This window comes from Phalacrocorax aristotelis, chromosome 2 (genome assembly GCF_949628215.1).
Source record: "Phalacrocorax aristotelis chromosome 2, bGulAri2.1, whole genome shotgun sequence".
NCBI lineage: Eukaryota > Metazoa > Chordata > Aves > Suliformes > Phalacrocoracidae > Phalacrocorax > Phalacrocorax aristotelis.
In genome coordinates, this window is record NC_134277.1 from 141,007,284 (window position 1) to 141,023,707 (window position 16,424).

At 45.4% G+C, this 16,424-nt stretch overlaps 1 protein-coding gene across 4 annotated transcripts in view; it reads right to left on the reverse strand.

Annotated features, from left to right (window-relative positions):
• The window catches only part of RUNX1T1 (RUNX1 partner transcriptional co-repressor 1), a 114,996-nt gene extending 105,601 nt beyond the window's left edge, over positions 1–9,395 (reverse strand). Inside the window, exon 1 of one of the 4 annotated variants that reach the window (XM_075085376.1) lies at positions 8,878–9,395. Coding sequence is in view for 1 of the 4 variants with exons in the window: in XM_075085379.1 (XP_074941480.1) it covers positions 8,878–8,905 (28 nt within the window). In the remaining 3 variants the exon portion in view is untranslated. Of the gene's footprint in view, positions 1–7,334; positions 7,413–8,474; positions 8,501–8,877 lie in introns of those variants that run through there. The other 3 variants (XM_075085379.1, XM_075085383.1, XM_075085377.1) reach the window with 3 other exon arrangements.
• Positions 9,396–16,424: the final 7,029 nt, after the last annotated feature.

Sequence of the window (16,424 nt, forward strand, 5' to 3'; positions counted from 1 at the left end):
AATCAATATATGCAATTATGCATGCACATATTGCACAGACATTTCTTTCTGCAGTGCTTATACTAAGGAAAAAATGTGTGTGTATATATATCATTCTGCTATAGCCTCACTGCATTAAATTCCCTGAGCACTGTCAATAGAGCACGTTGAGGGGGGAGAAACACGAAGTGCATTTATTTATTTCGAAGTTGTTCTTTGTTTCCTTTGCAATCTTCAGACTGGGAGAAGGTCTAGCAGGTCCTCTGGAACTTGAGCATCAAAACCAGGTTGAGATGCTGCCATTGGCAAACATGGCGAGCATGTAAACAGCGCAAGCAGAAGTCCTTGGGCTCTTGCAGAAGTTTAACGTATATAAAATATGAAACATAAGTACCTTGTTATCCTGTTTGCTTCTGAGCCTGTAAACTCTGAAGCGCATCAGCAGGTAACAAGGACCGTCTTCCCTTGTACATAATTCTAGGTGTAATTAAAGATACTCCTGAAACCTGCTACGTGTCAGCTTAACTGATAGAGCCCTAACCCCTCTGAAGTACTCTGCTGCCATCCATTACCATTCTGCTTCAGTGATAAGGTAACCTGAAGGCAGAGATGACATACAGTAATATATGTGCCACTCCAGACAGTTGGTTCGTGAATTTCAGTGTTTCATCATGCTCACTGAGGCAATTGCAAACCTGAAATGTCAATATGTTCAGTCAATGGAAGTAAAATAATGGGGCTCTATTGTCTTACCCTATCGATCTGCTGCTGTCAACAAGAATACATGCCCCCCTGGCTTTAAACAAATTTTAATTAGGCTTTTAGTTACCGGATCATATCTATATATCTATTTGTGCAAACACTTGACAAAGTGAAACGGCAATATAAATATTTCAAACTTTTAAATATATTTTAAAGGGAATTGTTTAATGTTGCTTTAAGAAATGATCGCCGATAACGCCGTTTGCCAAGGCAGTGTGCGTGCACACTTCGTGTACAAGTCTTCTCAATCTGGCAAGAACTGAAAATCGCCATCAAAAGTCCAAAAACAACAACAAAGCACAGGCCACTTTTCCTAAAACCCCCATGTCACGCTCTGCGGGGCTTTTTGGGCGCCAGGAGCCGACACCGCCCCGGCGCTGACAGGGTGGGTGCCCGCACGCCCGGGCGTGACAGCCCGCTCCTGTCAGCGCCCCTCACGGGAGCGCCGGGCTGGCGGGAGGGACAGCGACCCGCCAGCGCCGGGGCGAGCTCACGGCGGCGGGGCGCCGCGGCTCCCCTGGGCCCCAGCCGCCACCCCGCTCCCGCCCGGGGCCGGGGGCGCTCCCGCCGCGCCAGCCCTTTGCCCCTCCCCACGACCCCCGTCCCGTGAAACACCCAGACAAGCCGCTCTCCTCCTCCCGCCACTGTGTTTAAAGTGGGGGTCCTCAGTAACCTATTGTTCTCCGGCCACCTCCTCCCTCCCCGCGGGCCGCGGCGCGACCGGCGGTCCCCCGCGGCCCCCCCCGGCCCCCCGGGCCAGTCCCCTCAGCGCGGCCCGGGGGAGGCAGCGCCCAGGCCGCGGCCGCCCCACGCACAACAAAAGGCAGCTCCCCTCTCCCCGCCGGCTAATCTCTGCCTGTAAATCCCCGGCCGCCACGGGGCGGGGAGGGGGAGATAAGAGGTTACATCTTCACTTCTCCCCGCTCCTATCGACTCGCGCAGCGCCGAGGGAGCCGGGCGGCGGCGAAGGGTGTCCCCCCGCCCGCCTCTCCCCGAACCGCGGGTGGAGATTACCTTCCGGCGGAGGGAGGGAGGGACGGAGCGAGGGAAGGAGGGAGGCGCCGGCGCGGCCCGGGCTTTGTGCGCCTTAAACGCACCTCGCAGCTTATCTGCGGCGCGAGGAGGGCGCATCGCGCCTCCGTGGCCCTGCCGGCGCGGGGGGAGCGGGACGGCGGCGTGCATCGGGGCGATTACGGTATCAGCGCGGCCCAGATGGCGGCCGGAGGACGCACGGTGGGTGTGAGGGAGCGGGGCTGGGGCGGCCCGGGGTCCCCAGGGAGGTCGTACCGGGCAGGAGGGGAGGCGCCACCTCCGCGCTGCCCGCCGGGGCAGAAGGCGGCCGCGCCCGGGGTGCCCCGGTCGGCGCTTGTGCCCGACCCTGGAAACCGCCCGAAGCCTCCCCGGGAGAAGTACCTGCAGGAGACCCAGGGGAGCGCAGCGCCGGCTCCCCAGGGCTCCCCTGCCTGAGGCCGCCTCCATTTCCACCAAGGTGACATCCCCATGACTGCCTTCGCCTTCTGCCCAGCTCCTCCTCCGCACACCGTCCCCCCGGCCTCCACGGAGCACGACGGCTCCTGGCCCGCGAGTCCCCTGGCCCAGCCCGGGCACAGGATGTACCCGCTCCCGGTTTGGCCACGTACCTGACCCGAACCACTCGGCCTTGCCGTGGCGGAAGGTCCTGAACACAACACTGGCACTATCACCAGAGGGTGAGCGATAACCTGGAGTAGGTCCCTACACTTAACAATTCAGGTTTTGAGAAAACGGAGGGTTTAACTTTGACGGGCTTCATCGAAGAGGACCAAGTTACCATGGGGTACGGTGAGGGGAGGCAGCAAAGCAGCCCTGCCGGCCTACCACAAGCACAGCCAGCAGAATGGCTGCACCAGCACCAGGTTGCCAAGTCCACTCTACAGACTCAGGTTTTAAAGTTATAAAATGTTTCTCCCTAGGAATCAACGCTTATTTGTTAAGGAAACACGTTCCCCTCGCACGTCTGCAGAGGAGTACGGTGAAGGCTGGGACAATGATGGCACGCTGGAGTGAGACAGGCATTGTTCAGTGCAGAACTTCCAAAATCACTCATCCAAGAGAGCAGGGTTTTTTTCACAAGAAAAGAAATAAAGGGAATTTGACGCATAATACAAAGTGAAAACCAGAACCTAGATGGGGGAAGGGTGTGTGTGTGTGAAAATCGTGTCACTGCAATGAATGTCAGATAAAAAGGGGTCTGTCACAAATCCTCCACTAATCCAATAATGCGAAAACCTCTTGGTATCACTGAGACATAGCACAAGGTAATTTTTTTCTATTAGTTTTCATAAACCACTCTATATGTTTAGCCTTAGAAAGACAGCAATTTGGCGAATTCTCCTATCACAAAACCAGGACTTTGATAGTTCGTTAAAGGCAAGCTGATTTTCAGATGTCAAATTTACTATGCATTCCTCAGCCAGTATTTTTACCCTGAAGAAGGGCTGCTTCTCCCTTAACTTCCTCCAGTTGTCAGTTGTGTGACAACCATATTTAGAGGTAATCAGACAGGTCATATTACAAAAGTTAGTCAACTCATTTGAAACCTTAGCCCCTAAAGTTAATGGTATGTTCTATGCATTTCTAAAGAAAAGTGACTTTACAGAGCTTTCTCTCTGCATATGTTCTTTCAAAGTATTATGTACGAATGAGAGATCGCTCTTTTTAGGGATTTTTGTTACCAGTTTTTTTCCTTGAAATACATGGATATCATGCCATGAACTAATTTAGGATCCATCAGATTCTCATCTTGCAGGGCCACAATGTGCATCTTAGATCTCCGTTGGCCATTCCGACAGGCAGTTCTACTACTTGAATCACAATTCTCTAAAGAAAAACTAATCCAGGGTCCTTTCTAATGTAAACAGCTTGCTGCGAAAACACATTTAAAAATAAAGCAATGTGCATTAATAAAATAAATAGAGTACAAATGTGTAACAGAAGTGGTATTCCATAAGCACAGCTGTCTCAAAGTCCAAGCTGCAGGCTAGAAATCTTAATTTCAACTGACTCTCTCTTAATAATGGGTTACCTTCCTATAAAGCGTAAAGTCCATCTGCCCCAGGCAGATAAGTTTTGAAGCATTAGAACAGATAAGAATCTAACATTTTCTTTCATGTATTGAATAGGTGAATTCTAGTGTGCTATAATGTGAGAGTTCCAACATATGACCATTATGGCATAATATCTCATAGCTCAGCTTGTCATTACTTCACTTGTAATTCTTATGTTAATTATGTTCATAATTACTATAAACAGATGTGGTAGAAATTCATGTGACCTTTTACTGCAGAATGCATTTCTCACTCTTTCCACTTTATTTCAGTAATATAGTGTTAAACCAGAGGAAAGTATTTCTGACACACTCTGCATGTATGTGTGTACAGATTGAACGTGAAACCATTTCTACCTCATATTTCAGTCCAAGGACCACCTATATGCCAGTGCATTGACACGAAAGTGACGTTAACTGAGAAGTCTACCCTGAACCATACCCCTAAAAGACTGTGCTGTCAGTGAACCTTTTTGACTAAACCTAGCTAAAGCCACCACTGAAGCCCAGGACTTAAAAGGAGCACTGCATTTTTTATTCACCACCTTTGTTAATGCAGCAGTATCCTGCCTTACAACTATAAGTACACGACAGCCATACAGCAATTTATTTTACTCGCAGCCCAACCATCACCGTCTGTACACAAAACACATTTACAATAAAATCACTATGGATTTCATTAAGAGAAAGCCTACTCGAATTTCATTTCTTTGGACCTAATCTATAATTAGTGTGGACAGACAGGTGCAAACCCTTCTCTACAGATGGCTACTGGAAATGGTGCAAAATAGCTCCTTCTGTTTAAACAACACACAGATAACCTGCTCTGCTCTTATCACTTACAATTACCTCCATTATACTGAACTAATGTTTACTTTAATAAAACGTCCACCGTTCTCTAAACGTTATTGGGAAACTTTCATATCAATGGCAGGAAAAAAAAAAATGAAGATAGAAGTCGATGTCTTTCAGATGAAAATATTTTAGGGAGGAAAAAAAAAAAAAGCACCTTTTAAAGGGCAGGATGTTTTGACTTTGATTTTACATCTGATTGTTTATCCACAAAACCACACAGTATACTACTTCCTGATGTATTTATGCTACCATATATTAAACTAATCAAGTTTATAGTAAATAAGAACAGGATAACTGAATTTTTGAAGCAGTTCTTTATAAAGGAACACCTATGTGGAGGACCCAAGACCAATTACGTTACCATTACCATTTACATTAAAAGTTCAGTTTTTAAACTAACTCTTTTATATCTTTCACTTGAAATAAGGTGAAGAAAATAAAATCTGGAAGCCAGTGTTTTAAGAATTTACACTCTCATTACTTACGCTAAATGCAGTGTCAGTTTAAACTTCCATAAATATTATAGGTTGCTATTAAAGGCTGTATGAAAAAGAGCAGGCTGCTACTAACTACATGGATAAAAGTTTTTTTAATGTATTCAGATGTAAAATTTTCTTTTTACATTTCTTTAGCCAAGCCATAAGAAATAGCCCCTGCACAACACCAAATTCAGGTTTTGTTTCAGCTGATAAGGCTTCTTGGTCTCTGCATGACAACTTAAGTTTCTACAGAACAAAGAACAATATCTTCTCCCCCCCCCCCCCCGCCCCCATCTAAAAAACCTGAAGCTCCTGCAGTTAGCAACGTACCAATATCCTTATTCAATTAGCTAAAGATTTAACAGTAATGGGCTGTGGCAAGTGGATTTGAAAGAGGAAAATGACAATTGCAAGCCTTTTCTCCCATCACCCCCAACGCAAATACTGCAGATGCCTATTTCACCCCAAGTGTCTGGCAACGAGGAGTTTGCAGTCGGCACAGCACCTCAGCGAAGTGAGCTTCGCATTCAACGCCTGTCGTCTGAAGTTCATTTCAGAGAAGTGAGAAACAGGATTTGACAGGAAAGAATGTCCTGAACTGACTAGCCACTGACCAGCACTCCAGGTGCAGATATTTTTCTCCCCTTTATCCTATACACAATACTTCCAGTACAAAACTCCATGTGCGTGCAGGCATACACAGTGTTAAGCGTACACAGATGAGAGACACCGTGTGATGTTTAACTGGTCCATTATTTAGGCACGAAATGAGTTAACGTTAAGGTGGTCAAAAATGGTAGAAGGCAATGTTTTACTTAAAAAGATTTTGGAAACTATTTAAAAGCTCAAAGCCTTTGAAGAAAAACAACTTGAGCAGCAGTTGCCAGGAAGCAGTGACCTAACACTGCTGTCTGCATTCCATTACAAACAGAATGGTTCTTGTCTCCTACAGCATGCTCACGGCTCGGGAACCCAGCCGCTCACCCTCCCGCAAACGCAGGGCCCAAGAAGAAGTCCTGCCATCGTCTCCTGTACGCCTCGCCTGCCTTCAGCTTGCCAGAGACATCAACGGATTTAAGGGTGGGTTGGGTTTTTGGTGGGGTTTGGGGTTTTCTTGTGCTGATGCGTGGTTGAGCTTCCCATGACAGCAAAGAAAAGTGATGCATGAATGGAAAGTAGTAGCAATTACGTTGAAGGTTCAGATGTGAAAGAACTGACCTTTGAAAAGTTATCAATTATCAAATAAAGTGCAACTTCCTAATTAAAAACCTTTACAGCAAGTCTGCAGTGCAACTCGCACCTAACAAAGCCTTAGCCAACTTCGTATTTTCATAGACTGTACAGTTATGAATAAGCCATACTCAGATCTTTTTCCTAGTATTCTTCGTACTGATGGGGAGCCACAGAAACACCTAGTGCTAAAACCAGGACGTATAAACAAGATAGGCTAACTTTTTTAACATTCAGCCGAGCTGAAGGAAATTCCCTGATCATATTGGATTTCCTAAGGAAATCAGCCCAGAATAAACTGAATGAGGTTTTCAGACTTCCCGTGGAAAGGTCAAGCATGAGCTTTAACAACCATTAGAAACCAGTTTCAATCCTCTCGACTATCCAGATTCACTAAACCGTTAGCAGAAAAGCAGAACAGAAAACTTGGACGATAGAATTCAAATCTAAAAGCATTTTTTACGTCTTGCTTCAAACTACAGTTAGCAAAGTTGCTTATTTAAACTTTCCATTGCATCTGTCAAGATGCGGAAGTGGAGAAGGAAATGTAGGGCTACAAGGGTATAATTAAATAAATTATATTCACCCTTAGCCCTAACATATTGTGTTTACAAATACAATAATTATGTTTCTAGCTACATGTCAAAAAATATATTTTCTAAGTCCTTCAAAAAGCATGCAGCATTACTGTAAGTAGAAAATAAGTCAAAACAGATTATTAGACCAAAAAATGGGGGGGAGGGGCAGGAAAAAAAAAAAATCCTGCTTTGGTCAGCAACTCGGACCACCGTCAGGGGATAAATCAATTTGCAGCAGCTGTGGACAGCCATTTAAGTCTGGGGCCTGAACAGATTAATTAGGAAAAGCGATGTTAAAAGTTAAAGGGGTCAGCGTTACATTAAGCGCAGGAATAGCTGCCGGAGCGATCGCTCGGCTGTACACACCAAGAGTCAGCAGACATCCTTTCAGCGAGTCAGGGCTGCGCCTGAGCCGAAGGTTTGGCACTTGCTGTGTTCCCACGGGCAGCGCGGCAGCTCCCGCTGGCTGTTTTTAGGCGGTATACAGCCGTCCTTGCCCAGCCCCTGCCATGCCCTGCCCGCCCCGGAGCCGTGCGGCCGGGGCACCGGCGGCCGCTTCCCGCCCCGCCGCGCTCGGCGCCGCACAACTTGGGCAGCCCCGGAGGGAAGCTTTGCTATCGCCGGCTCGGCCGATCGCGGCCCGCAGGCGGGGGCTGCCGGGCGGCTCGGCCGCGGGGCTGCGACGGGCAGGTCCCTTCCGCGCCGCGATTTAGGGCAAGGCAGAGGTAGGAGGGGGTGTCCGGCCGAGCCGGCTGCGGATCCGGAGACCGAGGGCTGCTCTACTGGAGGAACCCCGAGCGGCTGTTCCTCCCCCGGCGGCGGGCGGGCAAGGCGGTCCCGCCGACCCGGGCTCCGGTGCTGCGGGCGGCAAGCTGCGGAGCCGGCGGGGGAGGCTGCCCCGGCGCCCCGCACCTTCGCCCTCCCGCCTTCCGACTCCTCCGTGAACTGAAGCTCCCTCTTGGAGCGAGAGGCATTTGAGAGCTGCCTCGGATTAGTTACTTTCAGTTTCTCTCTAACATTTAGGAGAGCAGAGCACAGCAACGCCGCAGATATTTCTCCAGAAATGAACGTGCGGCGGGGCCGCGGGTGCCCCAGCCAGGCTGGCAAGTCCTGCCCTACCCTAATCCCAATTTTAGCCCAGCCTCGCAACTTTGCCACTAACAAAAGGACTCGAACTCGCCAAAAGCCCAAGGCTCGTCTAAACGGCCGGGAGCGTGGGTTTCACCCTTCCACTCCCCCTTATCGCGGGTGTGTTACGAATTTACGGAATCAAACCGTTCTGCCCAGCTACACGAGATGACACAATGACATTGTATCGCAGTTTTAGAAATGCGATCCCTAACGCTGCCCTATCGTTTCAGGAAAAGGGACACTTGCAAGATCGCGGTGCAGCTAAAGACGGCGTGCACAGCCTGAAATATTCCTTACCAAATAGCCCGAAGTGATGCTGCCAGTGCTACATAATCCGATCATTGTAATGAAATAAACAGAAAAAAAAAATCTCACCAGAAATATTTCAGACACTCCGACTCACACTGGCTTAGCTGTGGTCTGGAGGGGCGGGGGGGGGGGGGGGGCGGAAGGCAAGTCCATTTAGGAATGGAGGCAGAAACCCTGCGCTATGGAAGAATACCTGCTTGGGAGGGTTATTTTCTAAAACAAGTGGGGAGTTCGGTTTCTGGGCTCTTGAGAAGTATTCGGGGTGCGAGTTTGTGAGCCGGGGACAGCGGGTGCCAGAGGTGCATGCAGTGCTGACCTGGCCCGGGCGCGGCGGCAGCCCCGGCCCGCCTGGGTTAGTCACAGCCACGGGAGCCCCTCGGAGCCGGGGGAGCCCTACGGGAAAGGGGAGAGGGAAGGAAGGGGCTGGGGACCCCCGCCCCAGCGCGCCCTGCCCGCGCCCCGTACTCACACTGCAAAGGACCGGAGATTCCCACCATTCGCCACGGGCTGCGAGCTGCAAATAAAAGTTCCCGTCCTGCTCGGGGGAGAGCCGGCAGCCCAGGCTGCTGGAGGGGCGAGGGGGTGGGAAAGGGGAGAGCAGCGCAGCGCGGCTTCCCTTCCCAGTCCAGATGATCCACGTCCACAAAAGTCAAAACGAGCTGAGGAGAAACTCCAGCTGCTCTTCCCCCCCCTCCCTCTCTCGCTCTTTTTTTTTTTTTTAAAGGAGGATCAGCTCGAGAGAGACGGCTGGTTCCACGGGAAAGGACAAGAACCAAAAATAAAGCAAAGTCTCCAAGTCGAGATAGTTAATACCCAGGTCCTTCTCCTTCCTGCCGCCGCCGCAGACAAACGTGATGTGGAGCGCAGGGAGCGGCCGCTGTCAGTGGCGGGGTCTCTGCGTGTCCCCGGGCAGCCGCCGCATAGCTCTGCCGCCGAGCCGAGCCGAGCCGAGCCCAGTCGAGCCGCGCCGCCCGCCCGAGGCTGCGCCGCTCCCCGCGCCGCTCCGCCCGGCTCCCCCGCTAGCAGGCACCTCGCAAGGCAGGCAGCATACTGCCGGCAGCCGGCCCGGCCCCGCTACCCAGGTGCAGGGGGGGAGGGCTTAAAGCAGTGGGAGGTGATAGAGGTAGGAGACATCTGTGTCGTGAGGAGGTTAGTGGGGGTCAAGTATATGTTAACAATAGGCGAGCGCGGTCCCTCTCGGGCAGCCTGCCTACTCTTTCTTTCTTTCGCTCGCTTTTACTGGGTGGACATCTAACTTGCTCCCTAATGATGCCTCCCCGGCTTTAAGAGTCCAGACTGCCCTGCAGTAACCCAAGACAAACACTTTCTCTAGCCATCTGGAGAGCTCCTGGCTGCTCTGCCTGTGTCTCATCACTGTGTGAAGAGACAGCAGTGCTAGAAATCAAGCCACTCTCAGATCTACTCTCTAATCCCCTTCTGTTAGCTGATTTCCAGTCAGACTGTTTGCTTTTGCATTAGATAATAGCCTTAGAGAAAACAATTATCATTTTCTTTTTCCCTTTGTTTTTCCTTCTTTCTAAAGTACAGTATTGAGGAAGGCCTCCCTCTCTCTCTCTTTTTAAAAAAAAAAAAAGAAATTTTTAGTCTTTCATGGCTTGCAGAACCCAGATGCAATTTCACACTTTCCTGGAAGGGGATTCTGGATTCTTCGGAAAGCAGCGACACGATCGCAACTGCAGTGAAAATTAATTACTCTCATCTACAATTAATAGAAGCATGCCACCATTTGACTTCGTGTTTCATTACATAATCGTTTCAGTAGGCATCCATATATTTTCCAATTCATCAGTTATTCCCTTCTACGTTTTGCAGCGAATATTATTGTCAGCCAACAACCTACAGCGAACCAGTACTTCTGCTATCGCGTTGGCACCACATAAAGAAGGCGTCTCCACAAAAAAAAAAAAAAAAAAACCACAAACCCAACACATCAACTTCATATATTGAGTAAAAAAGAGTGGGTTTTTTCGGGCTGCAGATAATGGGTTGGAACTGTCAGAACTGCCTGGACGTTTAGCTTCATTTTTTTCAAATGTCAAGTGGGAAGTAAAAGAGCGAGCACAGAAGGGAACTTCTGATCAAACTGCATTCTTTATACCTGTACGTACACGTGCACACGTGCGTGCACACACACGCACAAACACACACGCACGCTATAGGCCTGATCTTGCAAATTTACAAAAGCACATATATAGATCTACTGAATGCAAAGTAGGCTTACTTGTGTTTGTCATAAGCACATACACATTTTCGGAAGGGGAGGAAAGCATTTTTATATACATATTTATATGCATATTAACAGCAATACTTGCCTCTGTGGCTGGCTTTGAAAATTTGGTTGATTTTGAAAATATGTTTAAAACATGTTTTATGATCTGGATAAATCTACCTTTTCTGCAGATATTTAGGGACATGGAGCTTTAATCGACAGGTTGCCATATACTAATATGGGGTCTAATTTACCTTGAAGTGAATTCAGCTCAACGGAGCGTAAATCAGGGCATGTTTTGGTCTACTGTGATTTCAATTTACAAAAATGGTGAGAAGCCACGAGTCTGGCATTGATTTCTAATTTAAAAGCTATCTGTTTTACAGAGGTCTATTTCAAGGCCAAAATTATGGGAGAACCTTTAAAAAAGTATTTTCAAATATTTTAAAATAATCTAAAAGGCTTCCTTTGTCTATGACAGATCTAGAAACTTTAGTCAAGCCTGAAAATCCTTGTGGAGTGATACTTCCATCCCAACTGTTGTATGTGTAAGCTGAAAAATGAATAAGAGATTTGCCAGTGGTCCCAGAGCATGTTTTGCTGAAGTGTCAGGGACTGAACACTGAGTCCTAATTCTCAGTTTACAGCTTTAAAAAAAACCCACAGCACTTCCTTTTTGGCGTGTACCTTCACTCTAAAGATCAATTGACTTCCTAGGTATTATCTTCCAAAATAGGGAAGGAACACCAGCTTAGATTTAGAAACTCTGGAAACTCTAGTCTGAGCTATTAGCAATTAAATATCCACCTCCAAATTGACTAAGTTTACAGGCTTCTGTCTTCTCTTTCCATAATGAGAAAAATACAGAAATCACCTATTAAACTGCCGGTCCTGGCTCGTATTGCACAGCTTTTCCCACTGCTCCCAGTAAGAAAAAAGCCTACCCAGATAACAAAGCGTAGTAGGGAGTGGTAAATACTGATTACTTCATGGCAAGTCTGCTTTTCTCAGACACTCTGGGAGAATAAATTGACGCGATTCCTAAATAACAGAAGATTGTAACCATCAATTATTATCGTTATATTGCAAAGCTGATGATTGAAGCCTGACTTATTGCAAACTTCTCTTATCCATACCTCCTTCTGTTCTGTTTCCTGAAGAAAGTATATATGTTTCAGTGAAAAAGGAAAAATAAACATGTTCTTTGAAAGATTAATTCATGTTTCAGGAAGAAAAAAAAAATGCAGCCTCACAGTAGACCTCACAAATACTTGGTAACTTTACACCCTGCAGATTTTTTCTGCAGACTGTAGATGCCATGTCTGATTTGACATATGAAGGATTTACACTGTGTATCACTGTGTGACATTGTGTGAGAGAAAGGCTGGTAAAAGTATAGTTGCACATGGAAGTCAGAAATATCCTGCTAGGCTGTCCAAATCTGACTATATTTTGATTGTACAGAGACCGATCAAATGTTCAGAGCTGAAACATGGCTTACTCTTTACTCTGAATAATTATATTATGGGCAGTCATCTGCACTGAAATTCTTGGAAGAGAACTTATATATCAACTCACCTCATTGCTGTATAAAAATAGAGACAAGTATGTCCCTCCTAATTGTCACTGCCTTGCAGCTCGGAGTGTTACACACTGTCACATGTCCCCAGCCAGAGCTCAGACAATCTCCACAAACACTTTTCCACTCAGACTGTGCCAACTTTAAGTCCATGCTTGTTTTCTTCAGCCATGTCTCTCGATTACAAGTGTCTTCCACTTCCCAAAGGCTTGGTTTCACCCTCTGTGAAGCACGCGAGAATCTCGCTATTTGCTTCCATTGGAGCTGGATTGGGCCTTGGCATGTGCATCGTGGCTGTATGTAGTTGCTACAGTACTCATCTGACAAGCACTCGTTTGGATGGAGTGGCACAATAAATGGTCACATAAAACTAAATAGTCAGATAGAATGCTAAGTAGGATCCTTGATAGCTTTAACGTATGAACCTTTCCCTTAACCATGTTTTTCCAATTTTCCCTCTAGTTTACAAGTATATTTTACATGTTAGTGTGGGCCACGCTTCATTTTCATTTCAGTCTGTTCGCACACCTATTGTAGGACGTGTGGTCTGGAGGACAGCACCGGGACAGAGGCTGCTGTGGGACTCACATTAATGTTGCATCTACTTTCTTCAGGAAATCCTTCCCGGTTTAGCCGGAGCACAGGCAAAATCCTGCCTTGACCCCTGCACAGAAAAGCAACAAAGACATAAAAAGTCCCAAGGTGCAGAAATGCTGCCCCCTGCTCTGGGGCTTGGTGCGAGGTCTGGTGAGTTGCTGAATGCTCTTTGCAGCTTCACATATGGGGGAAACCTGCGCCAGGACTAGCGCTTGATAACGGGAGCAGAAAATGTGCAGCGGCAGGATAGATCCCCACCCTTTAGTATGCAAAGCATGTCCACTAGGTGATGTACATGCTGCAAGAGCTGACATATTACCTGCTTCCTTCTCTGTTCACACTATTGTTTACCCTTTGCTTTTGGTAGTGAGGAAAACGTATTAAGTTCCTTCCAAATTAAAAAAGAGAGGCTATCTACTTTCAGGAGTTTATAAGCTCCACTGATGTACATTTTGACATCTTCTCCTTGTCCAGTGTGATAGATTTTAGCCCTGCTTCAGGTATATTTATTGGGGATATTCCTTAATTAAATTGTACGCTAAGGATACTTTTTGCTTTCTTTTTTGCCTTTTGGCATTGTCAGGGCTCCTAAAACCCCTTTAATATTGCAGGATTCTGAAGCTCTTTGCAGAAGAATATATGCACAGTGACAGAAAAAGGGGAGCTGGATTATTTTGGAAAAGATCACATAAACAAAATTTATATATTGGCAGTCATTTGTGGGAATGCCAGCTTTGTCACTCATTTTCAGTGAAATATGGCTTCTTACTAAAAACCAAATCTTTTCAAGACAAAAGATACTACTGATTAAATAAAGCCATACCGAGCAAAAAGAGGGAGAAAATTTTTTTAAAAAAGTTTGTTTTTCACAGCAGCAAAAAGCTTATCTCATCTTAATCCATTGTCTATGTTTTATTTATGCAAATAAATATGTATTGAATATTTATTAAATGAATATTTAACATTAAATATATTTTTAAATAGAACATGTTTATTTTTAGAGCTGAAAGTTTTTTGTCGGTGCTGAAACCAGGAGAATAGATTGGGCTGAAATAATACAGGCTTAGCGCTTTTTCTCTAACAAACGTGAAAACACCAAAATGGAAATAATAAATTTGGTTTCCATCAATGTCAAAGAGCAGGAAACATTTTGCTGTTGAGGTTCCTGGAAGCAATAAGTGCTGTATTAACTGCCACGCAACACACACACACACTCTCACACAGGATACCTCGCCTAACAAGGGGAAACCGTTGCCCTAATACACATGCACACAGTTCCTTAACTTCCCACCTGCTGGGCAGCCACCTGCAATAAACGATAGTGGTCTATTATCAGACAGTAGTAAAATAAGCAGCCACAAAGCTGTTTACCTAAACACCACCAGAAGTCCCTCAAAAGCCAAGCTGCAGGCCTGGGCAACTCTTGCCTCCGAGGTGAAGCGGGGACTTCTCGTAGGACAACCTCTGAAGGGCAGCACGTTCCCTTTTTAAATACACCTACTGTTCAACTAGAGACAGCGACCATCTGTAGTGTACGTAATGGTGCACAGCCACTACACAGTAATGAATCCAAGGTGCGTGATCTGTTCCAGGTTTCCTTTTGTATATACGCAGTCCCTCGGTGCTACGTCTCCTGAAAAGTACAGTGACATTTTGTATATGGAAAGCTAACAACATAACTCTCTTATCTTTTTCACTGACATGTTGACAGTACATTATTCCACTTACACACAAGCTTAAATTGGGAATATAGCTGTACTCCCTGCTGGCTGCAACTAACCAACATACTGACCCTGCTCCCGAATCGAAAATCTGGCTCATTCAGGTTTCATATACTCTTTTGGAATACCAGATCTCCATGTCTCCAGCTGTAAATAAAAACAAATTGGTCTAGCTGGGAACTCTATTAATATCATGACCTCAGCATGATGTAACTGAAACCGCATTTTCCACACACCCCCCAACCACTGTTTATATTTGCATCGGATTAGGTTAAACAAAGGTAGGTTTTAAAGCCTCCGTCTGGAAAAAGAAGTCTATTCCTGAAGGCAGTTTTTATTGTAGTGATTGCTTCAAAATGTGTGTGTCTCTATAACCTGGAAAACACCCTCGCAGAGATCCGTGAATACTCAAGAAGCCATTTAGAGATGTTGGTATCCTAGTTTCCTTTATATTGTATTTACAATTGTGTATATACTTATGTTTTGACCCTTCCTATGCAAGTCAAAATCAAGTTCAGATGTTGCCTTGCTCGGGTATAGTCCTTCCATGACTGCTTTAGAATTCACAAGACAACGATTTAAAAATCAAGTTTTAACTCGGTTGTAGTGCACAGCTTAAGCTGAAAAACACATACTGACATAAAGTAGGTATTTTATTTTAAAAAGTATCACAGCAAACAAAAAATTATATCTGAATGTTTCAGACTTCTGTGGAAAGAACTCAACTAGGTAACTGAGTCTGATACTACTTCATTTGTTGGATTCTGTTTAAAGCCTGGTTTATTTTTAGAAAGAAATTGATGAAATCTAATTTGCTCAGGAATAGTTATTTGCAGACAAATAGCAACTTAAAATGTTGTCTCAATTGCACATCATTATAGGGAAGATGCTTTGATACATCAATCACTTATTATTTCTCCCCTCAGACAAATAGGAAAAGTAGTAGTGAAGAAATGATGTCTTGTAGGAGACATAAGTATTTTTAACTCTGTCCCTGGCAAAAGCTTTATTTTTATAAACTTTTTATAAACTTTTAAAGATGGAAGTTCAGAGGACATAGGAAGTAAATAAACCATAATTCAGAAATATTCAGAAAGGGTAAAGAACAGTGTGAGAGATCCTATTTATAGAACAACAAGGAAATAAACATAACACTTTTAACACTACACAGTGCAATGTAAAAAATTAACATTTTAAAGGGAAAGTAACAATAAGGATGCCTAAGAAAACCCATGTATTATATGGTTAAAAAAATTAAAGAGCTAAATTCAGCCACCTTTAGTTGAACTGAGTAGCAACCAATTCTGGTGTGTTCTGTGTCAGTTCATTGGAACTTTTCTGGAAATTAGGTGCTGCAGCATGTGTCAAAATCTCATCCAAAGTGCCATAATAATTTATTGCCCGTCTGCTGAAACAACCTGATTCTGTCTCACTAAAATAACTGACGTGTTTGGCCACTGATTTCCTAGGAAAGGAGCCGAACTAGAACACTCACAGACCTTATTACTAAAAATAGTCTCCTTTTCAAATAACATATTTTTAGCTCAAACTTCTTTCCTTATTACACAATTACTTGCCTTTTAACCATGGGCAAAAAAAGTAAACATAATGTGTTTGATAGTTATGTCCTATATAACAGAAACCAAGCAAAATTTAGAAGGCGTCTTCAAAAAATTCAAAAATAGAAACTATCTTTAGCCTGCAAGCCATAAACATGTTAAAATTTATAAAGGATTCATTTGCCTGTTTTGACTGTATTTTCACGGCCAGCAGTGACACAACTTATAAACTGTGTCTCTAAATCATCCAGGAGACCCAAGACGGTGTGAGTTCTGAGCCACTCTCATCACCTACGAGACATGGTGCTGCCAAAGGTCCAGTTTACGGCA